Source organism: Lolium perenne, chromosome 2 (genome assembly GCF_019359855.2).
Source record: "Lolium perenne isolate Kyuss_39 chromosome 2, Kyuss_2.0, whole genome shotgun sequence".
NCBI classification, from domain to species: domain Eukaryota; kingdom Viridiplantae; phylum Streptophyta; class Magnoliopsida; order Poales; family Poaceae; genus Lolium; species Lolium perenne.
In genome coordinates, this window is record NC_067245.2 from 30,325,064 (window position 1) to 30,348,451 (window position 23,388).

At 44.2% G+C, this 23,388-nt stretch overlaps 2 protein-coding genes across 2 annotated transcripts; one reads left to right on the forward strand and one right to left on the reverse strand.

Moving 5' to 3' along the window:
• Positions 1-12,545: 12,545 nt before the first annotated feature.
• LOC127328342 (protein GAMETE EXPRESSED 1-like) lies at positions 12,546-15,196 on the forward strand. Its single transcript, XM_051354947.2, has 4 exons — positions 12,546-13,935; positions 14,037-14,196; positions 14,284-14,360; positions 14,508-15,196. The coding sequence occupies exons 1-4, from the start codon at positions 12,546-12,548 to the stop codon at positions 14,750-14,752; spliced, it is 1,872 nt and encodes a 623-aa protein (XP_051210907.1). The 3' UTR covers positions 14,753-15,196.
• A 175-nt stretch (positions 15,197-15,371) lies between these two features.
• LOC127331662 (probable serine/threonine-protein kinase At1g54610) lies at positions 15,372-20,189 on the reverse strand. Its single transcript, XM_051357837.2, has 7 exons — positions 19,652-20,189; positions 19,266-19,550; positions 18,857-19,174; positions 17,611-17,838; positions 16,909-17,009; positions 16,069-16,186; positions 15,372-15,966 (listed from the first exon to the last, which is right to left on the reverse strand). Exons 1-7 carry the CDS (start codon positions 20,000-20,002, stop codon positions 15,685-15,687), a joined length of 1,683 nt encoding a protein of 560 aa, XP_051213797.1. The 5' UTR covers positions 20,003-20,189; the 3' UTR covers positions 15,372-15,684.
• Positions 20,190-23,388: the final 3,199 nt, after the last annotated feature.

The window sequence follows — 23,388 nt, forward strand, 5'->3', positions numbered from 1 at the left end:
ATCTTAGCCAAATTAGGATTTGATGGAGTTTACCCTATATATTGGATCAAAGAAAGTAACACATGCCATAAGATAGACATAAATTGAAGATGCATGTACAATACTTTTAAGAACCAAAGAAAGATATAATTTGGACAAGACACCAAATAAATCAAGAGACAATGGTTGTCCAAATTATATCAAAGAATCAAATCAACACAAGATTGACTCCAAATAATTATCTCATTATAAGAAGCTAATTAAACCTAAACACAAAGGAATGAGATAACCAACTCCCAAGAGAGCAAGGTTCCAACAAACAAACCAAACCCTCAACACTTTTTATGATGGCACAAAGTACCAAAAAGAAAGTTTATGTCTCCCAAAACCAAATTTTTGATAATGATCAAGAGATGTTAAGCATTCTAACATATATAGGAGAGCTCCCCCAAGATTAGTGCATTATCTAGGATTTTGCATATGAATACTAAATGCACAAAACTAGGATCATCACGCTACCTATATCTACTAAAATGCTAAGAAGGTTTGAATAGACAAATTAGATCCATAAGATGCAAGGAAGACACATGGGAGTCAAAGCACAACACATTCATGGCAATAAATAAGACAATTTAAACACAAGAGCCAATGTAAATAAGATCAATAAATTTCTACCTCATAATAGATTGCCAATTGTCCTAGGACAAGAGGTATTAGGAAATATTTCCCGGTGGTAGTTTGTAAGTATATGCAAGATCATATTTACACCAAATAAAGCATATGGTAAAAGATAAGAGTTAACCATCATGCAAAGAGAGTTTCTTGATAGCTTCAATTAGTCATACCAACATGCAAAGCAATTAATAGTATTCATACCAACATGCAAAGCAATTAATAGTACTCCCTCTATACCGGTTTATTGGGCTTCTTATGGTGAGCGTTGTGACCAAGGTTAATAGTGATTGGCTCAAATAATTACTGGTAATGATAGTTTTTGTCTCGGGTAATTATCAGGGGAAGGCGAGAGATCAGGGGAAGCCCACATCGTTGGTTTGCATGCATATTCACACGAAGGAGGATGAAGTGTTCACACAGCATGCAAAGACTTTTCAAGCAAAAACCATTTTGCCTGCCTAATGCTATTAAGAGGGAGAGGTGGGCGCTGCTTGTTTCCAAGAACTGACGGCAATTAAGTCAACATTAATTATCAAATCAAGCCTAATTTTTGTGAACTTCTCTAATTCTAAAGTGGGCCTAGTAAACCGGTATGGAGGGAGTATTCATACCAACATGCAAAGCAATTAATAGCATTCATACCAACATGCAAAGCAATTAATAGAATGACTTGAAGCACATGGTTTTCCAAAAATGTATTGAGGGACACATTGTGAAAAACCATGCCAAGAAAAACTTTCACAAATAAGATCCACAAAGATATTAGCAATGAAGCCATTTAAGCAAATTGGAACTTGTTTGAGCAAACTTGCCACATATGAGAGAGATAATTTATAATATCAATTCTATGTGACACAACCTCAAATGTTCACATTTTCTAGGCTTGTAATATACACAAAGCTTATTACTCCCCCACAATGTGATAAGGAATTTAATTTCACAAGAGGCAAATAAGATCCAACTAGAGATATTAATGGACATTAGAATTTGAATTTCTCATGAAGATGACATACCACATAGAGACTAGATAATCTTGCAATATCAATTCTAAGTGATATTCCTCATGTACACACATTGTTAGGATCATGAAATTCCCAAAAGAATATCACTCCCCCAAAATGGGATAGTCCATTAATCGCTCATAAGAGCCATATAAGATACAACAAGATGCAAAGTGGCTCCAACACAAATACAAATACATGGTGTGCAACCCAACATACATAGACTTGATTTCTCAAGAAAAGCAAGTAGGAAGCACAACATATACAAACACATGTTAGCAATAAAACTAACATATGCAAAGGGGCGAGTAACTTTAAATATATATGAGTTGAGCACATGTTACCGCAAGGAGGAACATTGGATATATGATAGAAACAAGATAACCAAAAGACTTGGCTTGATATAATATAAATGATGAAGATCCCTTAATTCTGCATGATGTAGCCAAGTCTCCAATGCCCACCAACAAGCACCTATTGATCAAGTTTTGGATTGTTGGTCCCCAACTAAGTTGGGTCCTAAGAGGTTAGTCACAATAGGCTTGGCAACCCAAATGGTTCTTTTCTTGACACCACTTTGAGCACCAACATATTTGGCAAACATATTGCCACCCTCATCCTTACGTAGAGAATAAACATCATCAATGGTGATAGAGTTGGATGAGGTACCAATAGTAACAAGTTCTTTTCTTCTCCTTCTTCTCACTAGATTTCTCCACAATGGGAGCATTGGCTTGTTTCTTCTTGGGAAGTGACATTTCTTCAACTTGAGGTTGAATATGAGTTTGAACTTTAGGCCGCTTCCCTTTTTGCTTCTTCTTCAAAGGGCAAGATCTAACATGGTGCCCTTCAATTTTGCACTTGAAGCAAACAATCTTGGCCGGGTCTTTGACTTGTACTTGGCCCTTCTTCTTGTTGTTGTTATTGTTCTTGGACTTGTTCTTGTTGTTGGATTTGAATCCAAGTCCACTCTTGTCATTGGGGGATTGTTGCACACTTAACATCGTGTCAAGTTTGCATTTCCCTTCGTGACTCTTTACCAAGTCATTCTTCAAAGAAGTGACTCGGGCCTTGAGCTCTTTGATTTCCTCTACATGGTTAGTAATAACACAAGTACTAGAGGAAGTAGAACCTTCATTGTTAGAGCAACAAGGCAAGGAAAATAATTCATCACAAGATTTAGCAATACTATGAGTGGATGAATTACTAGGACTTGCACATGGCAATATAGAATTTTGAGTAGTAGTGCTAGTATCCACATGAGGCTCACAAGGTGTTGCCTTTGATATGATAGCCTCATGAGCTAACTTTATCCTATCATGGGAGGCTAGAAGATCCTCATGGGAGCTAGAAAGCTTTTTATGATTTTCTTCCGATTTCCCAAAATTGCTAGTTAGCAATTCAAGTCGAGCCCTTAGCTCAACATTGTCCTTTAAGATAGATGCTTCACAAGAAGTAGAGTTAGTAGCACAAGCATCATCACAAGACATATTAAGAAGAGATGGTAACATAGCATGCTCTTTTAAATAGGAAGCTTGAAGTTGCTCATGGGACTTGGTGACGATAGAGTGTTCGCTCTCCAAGACCTTGTGGGCCTTGTCTAGATCATCTAGATCCTTAACAAGTTTATCATGACCAACACCAACTATGGAATTTTCCTTTTTAAGCATTTTTACTTGAGCTTTAGCATGGTCTCTTTCCTTAGTGAGTTTAGAAACTATTTCATTTTGAGACACTTCAAGGGTTTCAAGTTGCTCAAGAGAGGCAACGGTCTCTTGTTCTTCTTCAAGATCATTCTTTAGGGATGCTACATCATTGGCATACTCTCGTTCAAGAGCACCCATTTTATCAATGGTGTTCTCATGCATCCAAATAAGTTTTTGGCTCTCAATAGCGGTAGTCAAGATTTCAAAGAAGTGAGTGCTAGCAATTTTATCTTTGCAAAGAACCTTGAATACATTCTTACCCTTATCGCGTAGAGAGACAACCCAATCCTCTTCTTCATATTCATCCTCATCCTTATCACCACGAGAAATATTAGGTTCCACGGTAGGAGACACCATGGAACTCTTGGCCATAAGGCATATATGAGAACTGTGAGATAAAGATGAGGAGTTACTTGAGGCTCCTTTCAAGATCTTGTCTTGACCAATAGAATCTTTGGTTTCCTCTACATTGTTAGTCACACAACAACTAGAGGAAATAGAAGCATTTTTATCATGGCCACAAGACAAAGCAAGCATATCATCATGAGATTTATTCAAGCAACTTACACATGATATGCAAGGACTACCAACACAAGCATGTAGATGATTTATAGTTCTAGATGTGTTTATGTCCAAAGATGAAGCATTGCAATGAGATAGAGATGATGAATCATCAATAGTAAGCTCAATATCAACATTGCAATTTTCATCACCACTCACCATATCATTACCTTGTGTCTTTCCACACTTTGGTGAAGTGGATGAAGATGAGAACTCATCACGGCCGGAAGTGGAGGCAATGCAATCATCCTTAATAATATTGGACACATCATATTTATCTTGAATCTTTGTCCATAACTCATGAGCGCTCCAAAAAGGCAAGAATTGAAAAAGACCTACATCTCTCAAAGCATTCATAAGAACATTAGAAGCTTGAGAATTGAGATATAAATTTTTCTCATCCTCTAAAGATAGATTTTGTGAATCCATAGGAGGAGAAAAACCTATATCTACAATTTTCTCCATATGTGGGTCAATGTCCCGAAAATGACTGAGCATGCAAATTTTCCAAACATCATAATTTGTGCCATCTAATATAAGAGTGTTATCATGCACTAATCCTCTAGCCGACATCTTTACTCTCAAGGCGGTGAAGCCTAAAATGAGAGACCTAGCTCTGATACCAATTGAAAGGACACGGATGTCGCCTAGAGGGGGGGTGAATAGGCGATTTAAAACTTTTTACGAGCTGGGCTTAACAAATGCGGAATAAAACTAGCGTTTACTTTGTCAAGCCCAAAGCCTATATACTATGGTTCACCTATGTGCACCAACAACTTATTCTAAGCAATGGTTCATCTATGTGCACCAACAACTTATGCTAACCAATACAAGCAAGTATGTGATAGCAAGATATATATAACTTCAAGCATGATGGCTATCACAAGGTAAAGTGCATAAGTAAAGAGCTCGGTATAGAGATAACCGAGGCACGCGGGAGACGATGATTTATCCCGAAGTTCACACTCTTGCGAGTGCTAATCTCCGGTGGAGAGGTGCGGTGGCTTAGTGCTCCCGAACGCCACAAGAGGCTCACCTTGAGGTGTGGTTGCTCGATGCACACCAACGCCACAAAGGCCTCACCCCAAGATGCGGTACTCACACCACACACCGAACGCCACGAAGGCGCCTCACCTAAATCTCCGGTGACCCTCGCCACAAAGGCCTAGGTCACGGTTCCACTAAGGGATTTCCTTCGAGGCGGAAACCGGGCCTTACACAAAGGTTGGTGCACACTTCCACAACTTAATTGGAGGCTCCCAATAAATCGCCACAAAGGCCTAGAATCCGTCTAGGGTTCCAAGAACCCAAGAGTAACAACCTTCTTGCTTTCACCACCACGAATCACCGTGGAGAACTCAAACCGATGCACCAAATGCAATGGCAAAAACACCACAAAGATGCTCAAGTCCTTCTCTCTCAAATTCCAACAAAGCTACAAAAGCTATTGGGGGAATAAGAGAGGAAGAACAAAGAGAAGAACACAAAATTCTCCAAGATCTAGATCTAGAGGATTCCACTCACAAAGAGAGGGATTTGATTGGTCAAGATGTAGATCTAGATCTCCTCTCTCTTTTCCCTCAAGAATATGCAAGAATCATGGGAGGAATCAAGAACTAGGGCAAGCTTTGAAGGACAACAATGGAGGGGAGAGAGAGAGTGAACCAACCAGCCCAAGGAGGAAGAAGGGGTGCTTAAATACACCTCCCATCGAAATATGACCGTTTGGGCATGCTCAGGCCGGATTTTCCGGGCCGGATATTTGCAAAATATCCGGGGCCCAAAAAACGGCTAAGGACCAGAAAAAACATGCCCCAGGATGGGGGCCGGATATTTGGCCGGATTTTCCCAGAGGCCGGATTTTTCGGGGGGGGGGGGGCGGATTATCCGCCCCAAACTTGGGCCGGAATATCCGTCCCCCTGAAAACTGGCAGAAACATCAAACTGAAACGGGCATAACTTTAGCATCCGACTCCGATTTTGATGATCTTGGGCTTTTTTTAAAGCTAGGAACAAGCTCTACAAGATCATGCAGGGAACCATCGTAATCCAACAATGTAGGATAGAAATAAATGACGAAAGGTTTGACCTATCTAAAAAAGACATACCGGTAAAACCTCCAACCTTGAAAATGCAACAAGTTGCCCGTGCAAAAACCATTCTTGATGAACTAGAGCTTGTCATGAGAATAAGCACAAGATCTAAAACATCACATGGATAAGATCCAAATAACAACCAAGAAAGATGATGCAAGGATGCAAAGGTTTGAGCTCTCCGAACGATACGATCGAGTTACTCACCCGAGAGCCCTCTTGATAGTACGGCAACTAAACTATAAACCGGTCTCCAACTACACCATGAGACCGGTGAGAAATAAACCCTATCAAGAGCAAACCTTATACTTGCGCATTCCACTTGAGCTCGATGATGACGATCTTGACCTCAACAAGATGGAACGCCTTTCTTGATTGTGCTTGCTTGACGAAGTCTTGTGGATTGCTCCCCCATAATCCACCATGGGAGAGCTTCTTCTTTGGCGCATCTTCACATATCCATGATCACCATATGGATGGCAAGAGTCAAGCAAAGAATCTCTTCGAGATGGCTCATCTTGAACTTGCACATCATTTCTTCATGGCAAGTGATGCGCGTGAAACACACGTCCGTTGGGAACCCCAAGAGGAAGGTGTGATGTGCACAGCAGTAAGTTTTCCCTCAGAAAGAAACCAAGGTTTATCGAACCAGGAGGAGCCAAGAAGCACGTTGAAGGTTGATGGCGGAGGGATGTAGTGCGGCGCAACACCAGTGATTCCGGCGCCAACGTGGAACCTGCACAACACAACCAAAGTACTTTGCCCCAACGAAACAGTGAGGTTGTCAATCTCACCGGCTTGCTGTAACAAAGGATTAACCGTATTGTGTGGAAGATGATTGTTTGCAGAAAACAGTAAAGAACAATTATTGCAGTAGATTGTATGCGATGTAAAGAATAGGACCGGGATCCATAGTTCACTAGAGGTGTCTCTCCCATAAGATAAATAGCATGTTGGGTGAACAAATTACAGTCGGGCAATTGACAAATAGAGAGGGCATGACAATGCACATACATGATATGATAAATATAGTGAGATTTAATTGGGCATTACGACAAAGTACATAGACCGCTATCCAGCATGCATCTATGCCTAAAAAGTCCACCTTCAGGTTATCATCTGAACCCCTTCCGGTATTAAGTTGCAAACAACAGACAATTGCATTAAGTATGGTGCGTAATGTAATCAACAACTACATCCTTGGACATAGCATCAATGTTTTATCCCTAGTGGCAACAGCACATCCACAACCTTAGAACTTTCTCGTCATCCTGTCCTGCATTTAATGGAGGCATGAACCCACTATCGAGCATAAATACTCCCTCTTGGAGTTAAGAGCAAAAACTTGGCCAGAGCCTCTACTAATAACGGAGAGCATGCAAGATCATTAACAACACATAGGTAATAGATTGATAATCACCATAACATAGTATTCTCTATCCATCGGATCCCGACAAACACAACATATAGCATTACAGATAGATGATCTTGATCATGTTAGGCAGCTCACAAGATCCAACAATGAAGCACATAAGGAGAAGACGACCATCTAGCTACTGCTATGGACCCATAGTCCAGGGGTGAACTACTCACTCATCACTCCGGAGGCGATCATGGCGATGAAGAGTCCTCCGGGAGATGATTCCCCTCTCCGGCAGGGTGCCGGAGGCGATCTCCTGAATCCCCCGAGATGGGATTGGCGGCGGCGGCGTCTCAGTAAGGTTTTCCGTATCGTGGCTCTCGGTATAGAGGGTTTCGCGACGAAGACTTTAAGTAGGCGGAAGGGCGGAGTCGGGAGAGTCACGGGGGCCCCACACGCTAGGGCCGCGCGGGCCCCACTTCCTTTCCCCCTCGGTCTTCTGGAAGCTTCGTGCAAAAATAGGACCCTGGGCGTTGATTTCGTTCAATTCCGAGAATATTTCCTTTGTAGGATTTCTGAAACCAAAAACAGCAGAAAACAACAACTGGCTCTTCGGCATCTTGTTAATAGGTTAGTGCCGGAAAGTGCATAAATACGACATATAATGTGTATAAAACATGTAGATATCATCAATAATGTGGCATGGAACATAAGAAATTATAGATACGTTTGGGACGTATCAGCAAGCTTCAAGCTTATGATCTCTTCGAGTTGGCTCATCTTGAACTTGCACTTCATTTCGTTGATGTCTTGAAGTTAACCTTGAGAGCTCACTTCATATTCATCTTCAAGACATACTTGACACTTGATCTTCTTCATTTGCTTCTTATTGCAATCTTGAAGCCAACATACGGTTCAAGCATTGCCTTCAAGCATATGATCTCTTCAAGTTGGCTCATCTTGAACTTGCACTTCATTTCTTCATTCTTCATCATGTTGATGTCTTGAAGTAACTTGAGGGCTCACTCCATCTTCATCTTCAAGACATACTTGACACTTGATATCCTTCATAAATTTCTTCTTCTTGCAACCTTGAAGCCAACATATGGTTCAAGCATTGCCTATGGACAACTCCTACAAATATAACTCAATCTAAACATTAGTCCATAGGGATTGTCATTAATTACCAAAATCACACATGGGGGCTCCATGCACTTTCACCTGCCGCACGGCAGCCCAGCACACGCACGCCAAAGGCCATTGCCGTGCAAAGTGGCGATGCGCACGACAATGGTGCCGTTGCCGTCGGAATCTTTATCGAGCGGTCTTTGCCATGCGTCCCTTTGCCGAGCATATAGGGTCCTTTGCCGTGCGATTTGTCGCACGACAAAGGGCAGTTTTCCCATAGTGTTAAGTATTTACACAATGCTTATTTGTATAAACGATGCACATGATTTTTTATAATAATATTATATAATGCATATGTAGGATGATATTCATCTAAGGAGGCGAATTTTGGTTCATAATTTGAAGTATGAAGAGAATGAGGCTCTAAACAATATCCCATCCATGCAACGAAGCATCATTGATCACATACATAGATGGACCTTCAAAAAATAAACATAATATGTTAAATTATGTGTTGCATGAATAAATGTTATATTAATTTCTGTTTTTGAATATTTTTGTAACTGGTTATAATACATTGTGATTGTGCGTTTCACGCACCTACCCATCGTTAGGCATGAGAGTGGCTTGGCAAATAACACACTATAAGAAACTGTGTTTGATTTTTGTGACACATTATAAATTATAAAACGTGTGTTGCACGTGCATGCTTACTAGTAGTAGAAAAAAGTCTGAAGTTCTAGATGGAATATACCGGCGCCTCCTCAACATGTCTCTCGACGGATCATGGCACACGGTGGAAGCCCTGCCCTAGGCGGCTAGGCCCTAGCTATTGTGGTGAGTCGGCAAGTCCTACCGATTGCGGGCTGCAGCGATCGGCGGGCAACGGCTAGCGGCTCTTCGTGACGACCGGCGGCAGGTCGTTAGCAGCCCTAGGTATTGCGGCGAGGCGGCGATTCGGTGAGCCCTTGCCGATTTTGGCTGCAGCGACCGGCGGGCAGCAGAGTAGCGGCTCTGCGCAGCGACCGTCGTGGCACGGAAGTCGGCAGCTGTCAGATCAACGACGGACGGGTACTCTTTTTTGTTTGAACAACCGCATGTGCATAGTAGATGATTAGCACTTTGGCAGAATAGTGTGTGCAACTTATTCACCTGATTTTAGATATTACGGAAACAGGGATGTCATGTTCAGTTCTTCCAAGTTGAGATTAGACATAACACTAGTGACATTGTTAGCTACTTATTGGCTACATGATTTCACATAGTGCAGGCTAAAAGCCTTCACAAATATTTGCAATTGAGTGTCCTAAAACGGCAGGATGTTTACAACAGAACTAACAATATGCAGATTATCAGCTTAATTATAGCATAGGTTAACAGTTTAACAATAGGCATGATTTTGCTCTTTTTCTTCGTAATTTTGTTTAGAATTTGAGAGTGTTAGTAGTGGCTCACTGTAGTTATCATATGGATTTTGTTTACTGAAATGTGTTCCGTATGTTCGAGAGAAGAGATTACCTATTGCTAAGTTAATTTACATGAATGTTTTCTGAACTTGAAGTTCATATGGATTTTGATTTGATATTGGCAATGTCTCCTATTTCACCTTATTTCCTGCCATTATTCTCTTGCCTAACAAGAGAAAAGAATAAGTAAAGAAAGTGATAAGAGAAGAATTGAAGTTTTAGTCCTTGGATATGGTTCATTTAGGAGTACCACAAAACGCCTCTTTTCTAACTAGTCCTCTTTCCCTGAGTTTCCATCTATCCTTAGAAGTTGCGTACTTTGAGTGTATCTCCTAAAATCGAGAAATTTCTATAAGTAACGATTATTTATACTGAACTTGTATACTCTATTACAATTCATTTTCCCAACTTAATTATGAGTAAATAGTTGCTTATTTATCATGATTAATATCGTGACAATATTGCCAAATACTATGGAATATGACATTCTTGGTTATATTGTTCTAACATTATGTTTCAAAAATAGCGTTATGTAAATATTAACTGTGTTTTTTAGCAAAGGGTACGCCTCTTTTAGGTAGAGCTAGCTAATACGATATTGAGATGACCTTAATGGAAGTTTTAGTTTTGAAGGTTGTTCTATGTTTGTTTCCATTTCTCTGATCAACTATAGCATGTTTGTTGAATAAATAATTCAAAATTATTGTGATAGACATATCTATTAGAAAAAGGACTCTTAAATGTGAGAAAATTTAAAGGAAAATAATTCATGCCTTTTGTCTTGTTTTTGTGACACTTGCCTAAACCACAATGCATGTATACTAAGGATTTTTTGTTTGTGTTACTTTAATATCTTTAAATATCTTGGTAGAAAACTATGAAATTATAGGGTCTAACATATATATTGAGAGAGGTTTCTAGTGTGCAATTAAGTATAGGGCGTTACGAAATTCTAGAGTATATAAGGTGTTTATCAAGGGAGTACTGTATGTAATCTTCCCATTGAACACCAAAAACTTGCATTCATTAGTTAAGAGGAAATTCGTATGAATGTTTAGAGCACACCCGGGACGCCGGTTCGATCTTCCTGCCGGCGCGAATGAACCGACGCGGCCACGACAGCGCGTAGTAGTAGAGTACAGTAGTTTACCCGGTGGAGCAGTCGCGTTCCGAGGCCCCGCCGCGTCGTCACCGACTTAACCCGTGGCGGCGGCGAGTTGGCTCAGATCTTCCCAGCCGAACCGACTTCTCCCGATTCGCCTTCCTTTCTTGGCGCCAACGAAACGAGAATGCGCTAACCTCCGCACTTCCCAAATATAAATACGGCCCAGGATTGGCCCCTCCGCCTTCCTCTTCTTCTTCCTCATCCAGTCCGCGCTCTCCCTATTTCGTCTCCGGCAGCGGGAAGGGTTGCAGGACGCGGTCGAGTTCGAGGCGAGCCGGCCGGAACCGCCGCAGCCGATCGTACGTCTCAGATGCCGTAACTGAGATGCCGTAACTGGTTTATACGTTACTGCTCTGTTTCTGTTTTTCTATGATCGGTCGAACGACGCACGCGATGCTCTGCTCCGTGATTGCCATGTTCAGGTTCTTGTCAAGCGCTGGCGATTTCGAAACTAGGCTTGCCTGGACACCGTAGCATGCACACAGGCGCCTCCCATTCTTTTCATTACTCACCTAGTTAGGGCAAAGGCCTGAGGCAATGAAGATGAGGAGGCGGCGGCAGTGACCGACGGATCAATGGAGAACATGCCCGCGGCGGCGGAAGGATCAGGGGACGGCAGCTTCTTAATTTAACTAAACTTTTACTCACCTGTTGCGAATTTGAGATCGACTTGCAACTTGCAAGCGCCTAACTGACTAACGAAATTTTTCATCTCATCTTAACATAAACTAAAAAGAAGGTTGCTGTAATCCAGGTGCTCAGTTACTACGGAAGATTTCATCTTTAGATGCACGAATTGCTTCTCTTGCAATTTGATCCATCAGTTCTGTGCAAGCTCCCGAGATGAACTGTCGTGCGGTTTTAAGTTCAGGCATAGACCCATGCTACCGGTCGTTCGTCGGTTCACAGCTTTGCATTCTTCTAAATTTAGTGCGTAGATTTAAGAGAATTTTACAATTCAGGCATCTTTGACTAGTTGTGAATTTCTGATCCTGCGTTTCTAACTTCAGGCATGCATCTGTTGTCACAGATCATTCATTAGTTCACAGGTTGCATCTTTAAAAAATTACCGCGTGAGATTAAGAGAATTTTACAATTCAGGCATCTCTGACTAGTTGTGAATTTGTGATCCTGCGGTTTTCAGTTCAGGCATGCATCAATGTCACCGATAATTTACAGCTTAGCGTCTTTATATTCACCGCGTACAATTAACGCCGAAGGCACGGGACAGTCTGCATTGTATTAATCGGCCTTTAACACTTCCTAGTTATGTTATTCATATGCACATTGTACAGCTCAATTTAATTACGCGTGTGTTTTGCATTCCTCAAAGCACTAATCCTCACGAACATTCGCAATGCAGGACTGCTGAACAATTTCAGAATCATCCGAGTCGCACAACAATTTCAAGATGAGAAGCACAGGTCATCTCCTTCTCGTTGCCGTTGCGCTGCTGATCCTATCAACGCTGTGGCCCGCGGCTAGTGCATGGAGCCTCTTCTCCTCCTCTAAACCCGCGTCACCGCCGCCGCAGCTGCTGCTCGACGGCGCGGTGGCCGACTTCTCGATCGACGGCGGTGGCGCCGGCAGAGACCCGAGAGGGCTCAAGCTCCTGGACGGTGCGCGGCGCAAGATCGCCGCCACCGGCACCTGCTGGAGCGAGGCGTACCGCGGCCTGTTCGCGAGCTGCGCCGACATCATGGCCGACAAGGAGCGGCAGTCGAGGCTGGCGTGGCGCCTCAGCGAGTGCTTCCAGGAGGACTCCGGCCGCCCGCCGCTGCCGCGCTGCGACGACGAGCGCTCCGGCATGGTGCACTGCCGCAAGCGCCTCTCCGAGTCCGAGAGCAAGGTGTTCCTCGAGTTCTTCCTCGAGACCAACACCCTGTGCCACCAGCTGCAGGCGGAGGCGTTCAAGCAGAACACGGAGAGGCTGGTGAACGACCTGTCGCGGTCGGCGACGGCGGCGAGCGAGAAGCTGTCCACGATCGAGGAGAGGTCGGGGAAGATCATCCAGGATTCGACCGAGCTCCACGGCTCCATGTCCTCCATCGTGTCCCAGACCGAGAACCTCACCGCGGCGTCCAACAGCATCAAGACCAGGATCGGCGACGTGCTGGAGCAGTCCGCGGCGCTCGCCGAGCAGTCCAGGCAGATCGCGGCCGCGCAGGCGGCGCTCGGGGAAGGGCAGGCGGAGATGCGGGAACGGATCGACGCCGGCATGGCAAGGGTGGAGGAGGAGTACGCGAGGTTAGGCGAGGAGATGGTGAGGCTGAAGGAGGAGGCGGCGGGGATCGAGAGGGAGGTCAGGCTCGTCGGGGACGCCATGGCGGCGAGGATGGAGGGACTGCAGAGGACGGCCGATGCGATCGGGAACGCCACCGGCCGGTCGCTGGAGAACCAGAAAGAGCTGCTAGACGGGCAGTTGACGGCAATGAAGGGCCTCGCGGAGCTCCGGGGCTTCATGGCGCGGGCGCTCCAGGAGGCCAGGGAGACGATGCACAAGCTGGCGAGCTTCGGGCGGCAGCAGCAGGAGGAGTTGCTGGCTCGGCAGGAGCAGCTCCGGCAGGCGCACAACCACCTCATGCACAACTCCGAATCCATCCTTCAAGCGCAGGAAGAGTTCAGCGCGAAGCAGGCCAACATCTTCGCGGCGCTGGACAAGCTCTACGTGCTCCACAACGCCATCCTGGTGGAGTCCCGCTTCATCAAGGCATTCTTCTTCTACTCCTGCGTCGTCTTCCTCATCTACCTCCTCACCAGCGCCAAGCAGACATTCGCCATCAGAGGACACCTCTACTTCGGTAACATCTTCAGACTGAATTCTCTTTTCTTTTTTTGGCAGACACCATGCTGAATTCTGAAAATTATAAATGTTTCATGTGTTTCCTGCTAACCAAATCAGGTCTGTGTGTCACGCTGGCGGTGGAGGTCATGCTCATCAGGTTCAGCGCCGACGACGACATCACCAAACCGTTCGGGATCGTGTCCAAGGTGCTGCTGCTCCGGTCGTTGTTTCTCGCCGCCGCAGCCGCGCAGATCCTGCACGCCGTCTTCGCCTTCAAGTATGGCGACTCGACCGAATCACAATCTTTCAATAAATTGAACATCACATTGCGTTGATCTGACTGCAGAATATTTTTTGGCTGCAGGGACTATGAGGTGCTGAACCATCAGCTGCTCCGGACGCTGGTGGAGAAAGTCCGGGCAATTGAGGACAACAATGCGGGTGAGCTACTAGTACAAAATTCAGATGAAATCGCCTTTAGCTTTCATCAGTCCCTTTGCCGCCAACTGCTCTTTGAATTTTGAACTGTGGTTCTGGCAGTACGAATTTTCACCCAAAAGCTTTATCACGCTCTTTGCTCTGGTCCAGGAGACAAGATGTGCCCATGGAGCACCGGCAGTGATGATGACGAGAAAAGCCTCAGCGACTACTCGTGGGTCTTTGATGAGCTACAGGAAGAAGTGGACAGCGAAATCGATCCAGATTTCATGCTCCCCAAAGATGAAATCTACGGGAAGAATCACCTTTTCCAGGAAGAAATCAGCGATAATTCACTCACGGCATCGGCCGCCACGAGGAGATACAATCTTCGGGTGCGCATTGCACCACGGTGACTGCGTGCAAGTAGATCATACTTATGCAGAAGTATTTCCAGAAGTTGGAATAGTAAATAATGTCAGCAGTATGCTGAAGAACCGAAAGGACAATGCAATCTTGTTTACAAACTCATATTCAGCTTTTCTAAATCTACAACTTAGATTGTACAAATATATATAATATAACATGGGTACTTGAAAAATCATCAGATGTAAGAAATGTTCAATCATATAGCTGCTTCTGTAAGAGGTAGGAGTGAGTTAGAGAATGCCAGGTTGATCTAACAATTACATTACTCACAACATGACATATATCTGCTTATATGAATGGAAAATGAGGGCCTAATGTACATGATTTGACTAACTGTTGAAAAGTCATCAGATGTAAGAAATATTCAATCTGACATGACATATAGCTGCTGCTGTAAGAGGTAGGAGTGAGTTGCAGTATGCCAGCTTGGTCTAAAAGAATTACATTACTCACCAACATAGATATATATGTGCTTATGTGACTGGAAAATGAGAACCTAATGTACATGATTTGACTAACTGTTGACAAACCATCAGATGCAAGAAATATTCAATCTGACATGACATATATAGCTGCTGCTGTAAGAGGTAGGAGTGAGTTGCAATATGCCAGGTTGATCTGAAAATTCCATTACTCACCGAAAAGAATCTAACATGACATATATCTGCTTATAAGAATGGAAAATGAGAACCTAATGTACATGACTTGACTAACTGAGCTCCCTCTCCGATCTATACACTGCTGTTCGAAAAGAATCCGTACATGGAAATGAATTCATGGATCTTTGATAAAATTAATTGCTGCTCGCCTCGACTGTAAATCAGATATCACAGCTTCCAGCAACTTCTCCCCAGTAACTTTTAGTATTGAAGAACTCTTATGCACCAATCATCAAAGGACGTATTATGGGGCAGGGGCGTTATCGGGCACGGGCAGTCGATGGTTGTTTCGAAGAGCGGCCAGACTTGTGTTTCCGCTTCTGCTTACCTGCAGAAGGGTCAGCCAATGGTCCAGACCAAGTAGGCACGGAACCCTTCTCGTAAGGAAATACGGTGCTAAACGAAGATGGATCTGGGGGTTCAAATGTAGGTTCCATGTGATTTGAACAACCCAACGGATATCCGATTGCTCCATCCTGATGTGGTGGAGGGAACTTTTCACTCTTGCTCTTCGCATTTGCATGCGTTATTAGCCTTCTTTTCTGTAAATAGTTAAATCGAGATGAGTCGATATGTTGACACAAAAAGTTAAAACAGCTCATGAAGATGAATAAATAAGGAAGGCAAGATAACATTCAACATACATCAATGTTTACTTGGAGTTCAGCATTTGCCTCCGGTGCTGGAACAGCCCGAGGCCGATCACGTGTCCTTGTCTTCCTAGCTCCATCACCATTAGGTCTATTACCAGCAGCTCTTAAACTGTTTTTCAACCAATGAATATGTAAATTAGCAATTTATAAAAAGCAAAAGCTCGCTGATATGATATATCATCCAATGAACAGGATCAAGTGGTCATGAACGGAGACATAAAATATATTTACAAATATTTTTTGATAGATCTATATCAGAAAGGTACAGACAAATTGCTGCATGACAGCCTGACTCATGATGATGTCTAACCAATTATTCCAACAAGTTCCCAGAAATATAGGAATCTTGGCAGTTGGCACGATAGCCAAGACTTACTTTTAGTAAAAATAAGTATACGCCTAGCAGCCCACTGATGTTAGCTTTTGAACCAAAAGAAATGTTCTTTTCTTCCTTATATTCTGCTGTGCTAAATACAGTGTTGTCATGTTACGCTTTCCTACTATCAAGCTTACTGAAGCATTCCCCAGAAGAATGCACCTACTGCAACTAGATTTTAGGATAACTCCTGTAAAGACTGTATTTCTAACTCAATTTGGGACTCTAACTTCCAACAATTTCTTCAGAATTGTTTCTGTTTTGAAAAAACAGCCCATCTATTTAGTATGAATTTGAATGTGCATGCTTTCTCTAAAGCAACTACTAATGTGTGTACATTTCGAGATTGTGAAAAGAGCTTAAAAGACATTAAAGCATTCACAAAGATCAGGTAAAAGCAAAAGCAGAAAAACAAATAAAATCTTTCCGAGTGTAGAAGAGTTAGGATGACAAACCGTCTAGCTTCTTCATCTCTTCGTTTTGCATCCATCTCTTTGCTTGGTGGGTACTGGGGTAGACTTGATGGATCACAAGCATGAGGTTCCGTTTTGAAGAACTGTATTAGCAGTACAAAAAAGTGCAAGTTAATAAGTTGGTGTAACAAACATGAACAGCAAAGTAAGTACTTGATGAAAAATCTATAGATAACAAAAATCAGAATCCCATCATCGTCTTTAGACAAAAATTTCACCACAAGTTCATGTCCCAATATGACCCTAAAAGTTGAGCGCCTCTAGAAAGAAAGGATGAGATATTCCTAATTTCAATGTGATTCTAATGTATTGGATTTTAACTCTGTGACATCACTGCAGCATAAGTAGTTAAATACCAAAATTACAAGTTCCAACAGAAACAATAGACACAGTAATCCAATTTATTGAAGAAACTCATATAGGTTCCATCATGCACTGCAAACTTGAGCGTTTGTTACCCTTCTGAAAAAATGAATATTGACTAATTGACAAACCGCTACAGGATCTTTTCTGAGAAATTGATTTACAAAACGAAAGTGATCAGCATAAAATAACAAAGTTTTATGCTGTTAGCATTTGGATACAGTTAACGATGTGCTCTCCTATGGTCATCCTTGTGGCAATTTATCCTGTTTTTAATTTACATCAAATAGGAAAAGGATTGTACAAGCTGAGACAACTTACATCACTATTTAATGCAGCAGTTGCTGTTAAACGATCAGCAGGATCAATTGAGAGAAGTGTTTCGATCAGCCGAAGTGCTGATTGCGGAAAGTCTTTGAATGTATCTGCTATTCGCCTTTTGTATGGCTGCTGGGGCTTAAATATGGTTGCATGCGGCAACTTCGATTTTTTCCAATATTCTTCAGCGGGGGATCCGCATAGCTTAAATATCTTATGCAACTGTTCCACCTAAAATGGAAAACAACATTAAAACTGTTAAGCCTGATGACCAATACAACAACAACAACATCGAAGCCTTTTTCCGAAGCAAGTTGGGGTAGGCTAGATATGAAACCCAACAGAAACATAAGGAAACCAAAACAAGGAGAGAGAGAGAGAGAGAAAAAACACAAGTAAACTAAAACTCCGGCGCAAGGATCGCTGATTTCCATCCAGTCCTATGAAGAGCTAAATCTTTAGGGACATTCAATCCCTCAAGTCTCTTTTTACCGCATCCGCCCATGTCAACTATGGTCGTGCTCTGCCCCTCCTTATATTCTCAATGCTCCTTAGAATTCCATTGTTAACTGGTGCTTCTAGAGGCCTTCGTTGGATATGACCAAACCACCTTAGTCAGTGTTGGACTAGTTTCCCGTTAACCGGTGCCACCCCTAGCCTACCCATATAACCTCGTTCCTAATCTGGTCCTTTCTTGTATGGCCACACATCCACCATGGCATGCGCATCTCCGCAACACTCATCCGTTGGATGTGTTGTCTTTTAGTGGGCCAACATTATGCTCCGTATAGCATCGCCAGTCTAATCGCCGTCCTATAGAACTTACCTTTGGCACTTCATCCATCCCGCCTTGATCATTTGGCAAACATCCTCATCAATATCACCACCGCTTTGCAGCATTGATCCCAAGTATCGGAAGGTGTCCCTCTTAGGCACTATTTGTCCTTCTGAACTAACATCTCCGTCTTCACACCTAACACCACTAAAATCGCATCGCAAGTACTCGGTCTTCATACTACTAATTCTAAACCCCTTTGAAATACATGCTTATCCTATCTGAATTGCTCTAATATGAAATTGATTTCATCAGCAAGGCCATCTTACACTAGACCTGCCTCGAAAAGTTAAAGTATTTTGCACGGAATAGCACTTGGTTGCAGTACATGCTCAACTGAGTTTTCAGAAGACGGAACCTAGCAAAGGCATTTCACAATGTGAAAAAGGATGAAAGCATTCTATAGCTGCTAACCTCGGTCCGTCCCGGCATAATAGGTTTCCCGGCCAGCAGCTCAGCAAGGATACAGCCGGCGCTCCACAAGTCGACGCCTACTCCGTAATCAGTGGCGCCCAACAGCAACTCTGGCGGCCGGTACCACAGAGTCACCACCCGACTAGTCATCGGTTGCTTGTGGTTCGGGTCGAAGAAGGATGCGAGACCGAAGTCCCCAATCTTGAGCACGCCATGGTCATCCATGAGCAGGTTGGAGCCCTTGATGTCGCGGTGCAGCACCCCCTGGTTGTGGCAGTGCTCCAGCCCCGACAGCAGCTGGTGCACGTAGCACTTGACCTGCAGGGCATAAATAACCACCTCTGTATGTTCAGCTATACATTCTGCTAGAGGTAGTATATTCAGCAGGACGCAAAATGGGGATCTTGACCTGCGGCAGGGTGAACTTGATGTCGGGGCTGGCGGCGAGTCCCGCGAGGTCGTGCACCATGTAGTCGAAGACGAGGTAGAGGCTGCATGACATGCGGGAGGTGACGAGGCCGTCGAGCTTGATGACGTTGGGGTGGTCGAGGCGGCGCAGGATGAGGATCTCCCGCGCCATGAACCGCACGCTCTCCGGCTCCAGGTTGTCGAACCGCACCTTCTTGAGCGCCACGATCTTGCCGCTCACCGAGTCCCGCGCCTTGTACACGTTGCTGTACGTGCCCTGCCCGATCTGATAGAAGAAAGAAACGAGCTTTGCTGTCGTCAGAGGAGGAGGAAGAGGCGCGAAGGTGGAGGGGATCACGGAGCGAGGGGAGGTGGGGCGGGAGGGACCTTGTCGATCTTCTCGAAGGAGTCGGCGCGGCGCGGGGTCCAGCCGTTGATGGCCTCGCCGGCGACGGCGGAGAGCCAGGCGGGCCAGCCGGCGGCGACCTGCTCGCCGCGCGCCTTGTTGGCGAAGCTGCCCCCGAGGCGAGCCTCCGGCGGGCCGTGCCGCGACGACCGCGACCGCCGCTCCCGCTTCACCGGCGCGGCGACGGCGGCGGCCGGCTGCTCGACCTTCTCGCCGGCCTCCCCCGCCGCCGCAGCAGAGGAGGCATCCGCCTTGTGCTGCGGCTGGGACGCGGCGCGGCGGTCGGGGCTGGGTGTGCAGGCGGCGGACGGGCGGCCGTACACGCAGCCCATGGGTGGGGACGGGCCTCACCGGCGCCGGCGCATGGGGAGGGAAGGCAGGCCGCGATCCGGGGGCGGCGCCGGAGCAGAGGGGGCAGAGCGGAGGAGGGAGAGGTGGGTAAGTAGTAAAGTCGCGGAGTGAGGGGAACGGAACAGGACGGAGCTGGTGGGGATGGAGTGGAACCCCAACCGGTTTTGACTCCGACGGCTCTGCACCTGCACCTGTGTATCACTCTGGATGTTTTCTTGCGCCTAGGTCTTGTTCCTGCCCTACACAACACAACCCTGTTAAACCAGGGGAACATGGTGAAACAAACAAACTTAAGTTTGTTGTAGCAAAACAATTATAGTTGAACAGTATCACTGATATAAAAAATTGATTTAACAAAAATACATGATATGTATGTGTGAATGAGATGGTAGATGTCAACATACGCAATGAATACGATGTACTTATGACCGCGAAGGGTTCTCAACGAAAGCGATGGCATGTTGAGACTTGGTCGGGTACGCATACATGGACCATTGGTGACGCCACAGCGGTGTATGAATAAGTGTGTGATTGAGATACAGCGCAGACGATGACACACACTATAAAATTATGTTTTTGGGAGAAGATGGTTTGCTTCGAGAAGTCTACAAGATTACGTGTGTAATTTTTTTGTTCTCTCAACCCGTATTTTAATTTTGTGCTTTCTTCTTCTAGCGATTTTGAGTTGTACTATCTTGGGTCAAGTAACCTTTAAAAAATGGTGTTGGGGTAGTCTTACAAAATGGTATTTTTCCATTTAATGTTTAGATGATGGCTCACATACGCAAATAGTTATTATACATTTTAAAACATATAGTATTATATCTAGGAGTATAATGATATGTTTTTGTACATGATTTGTTTGTGTGGTCCCTGGTTGTATATGTTAAGACACAATAAATACATATATTAGTGAAAGTGAGAGGGTTCTCGCCAAAAGCCGTGGCACATTGAGACACCACAGACCATGCAGCATTAGTATATTGACCAAGTGTGTGACCAGGATAGGTAAAGACGATGGCACGCTTATAATTTATGTTTTGTAGAAATGTCTAATTTTTTTTCTCTTGACCACTTGGTTGATTAAATTCTGTAAGTGAAATCATCCATACTGTTAAACAAATTTATACTGTGGATGATTGCTTGGTCCTTTTGTATTTTTGCGTGTCCTAATGCAGTTCTTATATTCTTTTCCTTTTATGGGGAGACTTGTCCGTCCAAGAGTTGTGTGATTAGGAAAAGGAGAATAAAGACCTGTTGCAATTTAGGCTGCTGACATAGTCTTAAAAATGTTACTATTTTTTTCATTTAAGTGCAACATATGATGACTAACGTATACAAATAGTCGTACCTTTTTAAACATATATTAAATCTAGTAGTATCATTGTGATGTTTTGATTATCAAACATTGACTGTTTGAAGGTAAGATATTTTTAACTGACTTGCATTTTGGCTAGGAGGTAGTAAGTTGTAAAAGGTTAATAAAATTGTAATAATGGTATACATGGTACGTTTGTGTGGTCCATGGTTGTATATGTTAATGTACATAATAAATACACGTATCTGTGAAAGTGAGAGGGTTCTCGTCAAAAGCGGTGGCACGCTGAGACTTTGCATGGATATTGTTTGTCAATATGGACTAGAGATTACGCCGTATTAGTATATTGAACAAGTGCGCGACCATGATAGGTAAAGACGAAGAAACTCTTTAAAATGTATGTCTTGGAGAAGATGGTTTTGCGTCGGGAAGTCTAAAATTTTCCTCATGTAAGTTTTTCTTCTCGACGCACATGGTTAGTTAAATTCTAAAAATGAAATCATCCATATTAAACAATACATTTTTATTCTGTGGATGATTGCTTGGTCCTTTTTGGATTTTGCCTGCCCTATTGCAGTTGTTATATTCTTTTCTTTTTATGGGGAGACTTGTCTAACCAAGGACTGAATAATTATGAAAAAGAGAGTAAAGCCTTCAGTTTAGGCTGCAGATGTCTCACTAGGGAGGGGGGCAATAAGGCATTAGGATGATGCATTTCGGGCTTTTAGGTCTGCCGAAAGCCAATGCTTTAGCCATCTTAATAAGATAACATCTGCTTTTGTTTATCAGACAGTGGACTATGTCCTTTTCATTCAGCATTTCATGCACTGTTCTGCACATCGTCAACATGAATGATGGAGATCTTAAAAAAGGACGAAATCATGTATCCTAATCCAACTTGACACGTAACCGGTGTTGTTTCGGTTATACTTGAAAGCAACATATATTGATATACTTTTTCCACAAAATAATGTGTTAAAAAGTACATGCCAAATTGACCTGACAGCTAAATTCCTGCCAGTGGTCTGTTGGAAGGGTTCAGAGCAAACGACGACGGCGACATGCATCTCTCTCTCAAAAATCAAAATGCTGTTCATCAGCTCTTGAAGCTGTGTGTATGCGAAATTGTACGTACGTGAATCCCGAAGAGAGCTCCAGAAAGAAAGGACGATGTGCCTTGGAAGGCAAGAAGATGTCCGCACCGGTGGCTTCAGCCGGGCCTCGGAGTACGGAGCCACCCTCAACAACGGGGGACAGCGCCATTTCGCCATCCGGCATATGCTCCGCCGTACACTGGTTTTTTTTTTTTTGAACAAGGAGAGACCCCGAAGGGTTAGGAAGCTTCAATAATCAAAGCAGTCGGTACATTTTACAAACAGGTCCCTTAAGAAAAAGGAAAAGTAAAGCAGGCCTAAAGTATTACAACGAGGACCCTGAAGAAAACTGCAGAAACGCAATCGAGTCCTCAGTCGCCGCCGCCGATCTGAGACCTCCAACTTCAGGCACCATCGTCGCCGCCGGGGACCTTGCCACTTGGAGCGTCGATGGCGTTGCTTCCTGGAGCGGGGTCGGGGAAGTTCCTCACACAGAGGAAAGATAGCCGACGATGTGGTCGGCTTGGAGTGGCTCAAGACGCCGAAGATAGCGCCGGCTAGCCATGGCCGACGCTGATGAACTCCAAGAGCAGCAGCTTCCAGCGCGCGATGTGCACGCTCGTCGTCTCCCTGCCAAACTACAAATCGAAGATCGTTAGATCCCTCTTCCCCCCCTCTGTCTATCACCACGACCACAAGAGGGGGTTGGAGGCATCCACAGATCCTTGCGATTTGGGATCCGGCACTCGAGCTTTATTGAAAGGGGTGGGTGGAGGACTCCGCTCGTCGCCATCTCCGACCGCCGGAGCTCAGCAGCGAAGAAGAGAACCTCCCTATTCCAGCCGGAGTAGCTCGCCATCTCCAGCCAAAACCAGCCCTCCGGCATGACGCCAAACTGGCACCAAGGCCAACAACTACATCTAATCCTACAGTAATATACATAGCGGCCTCCTCT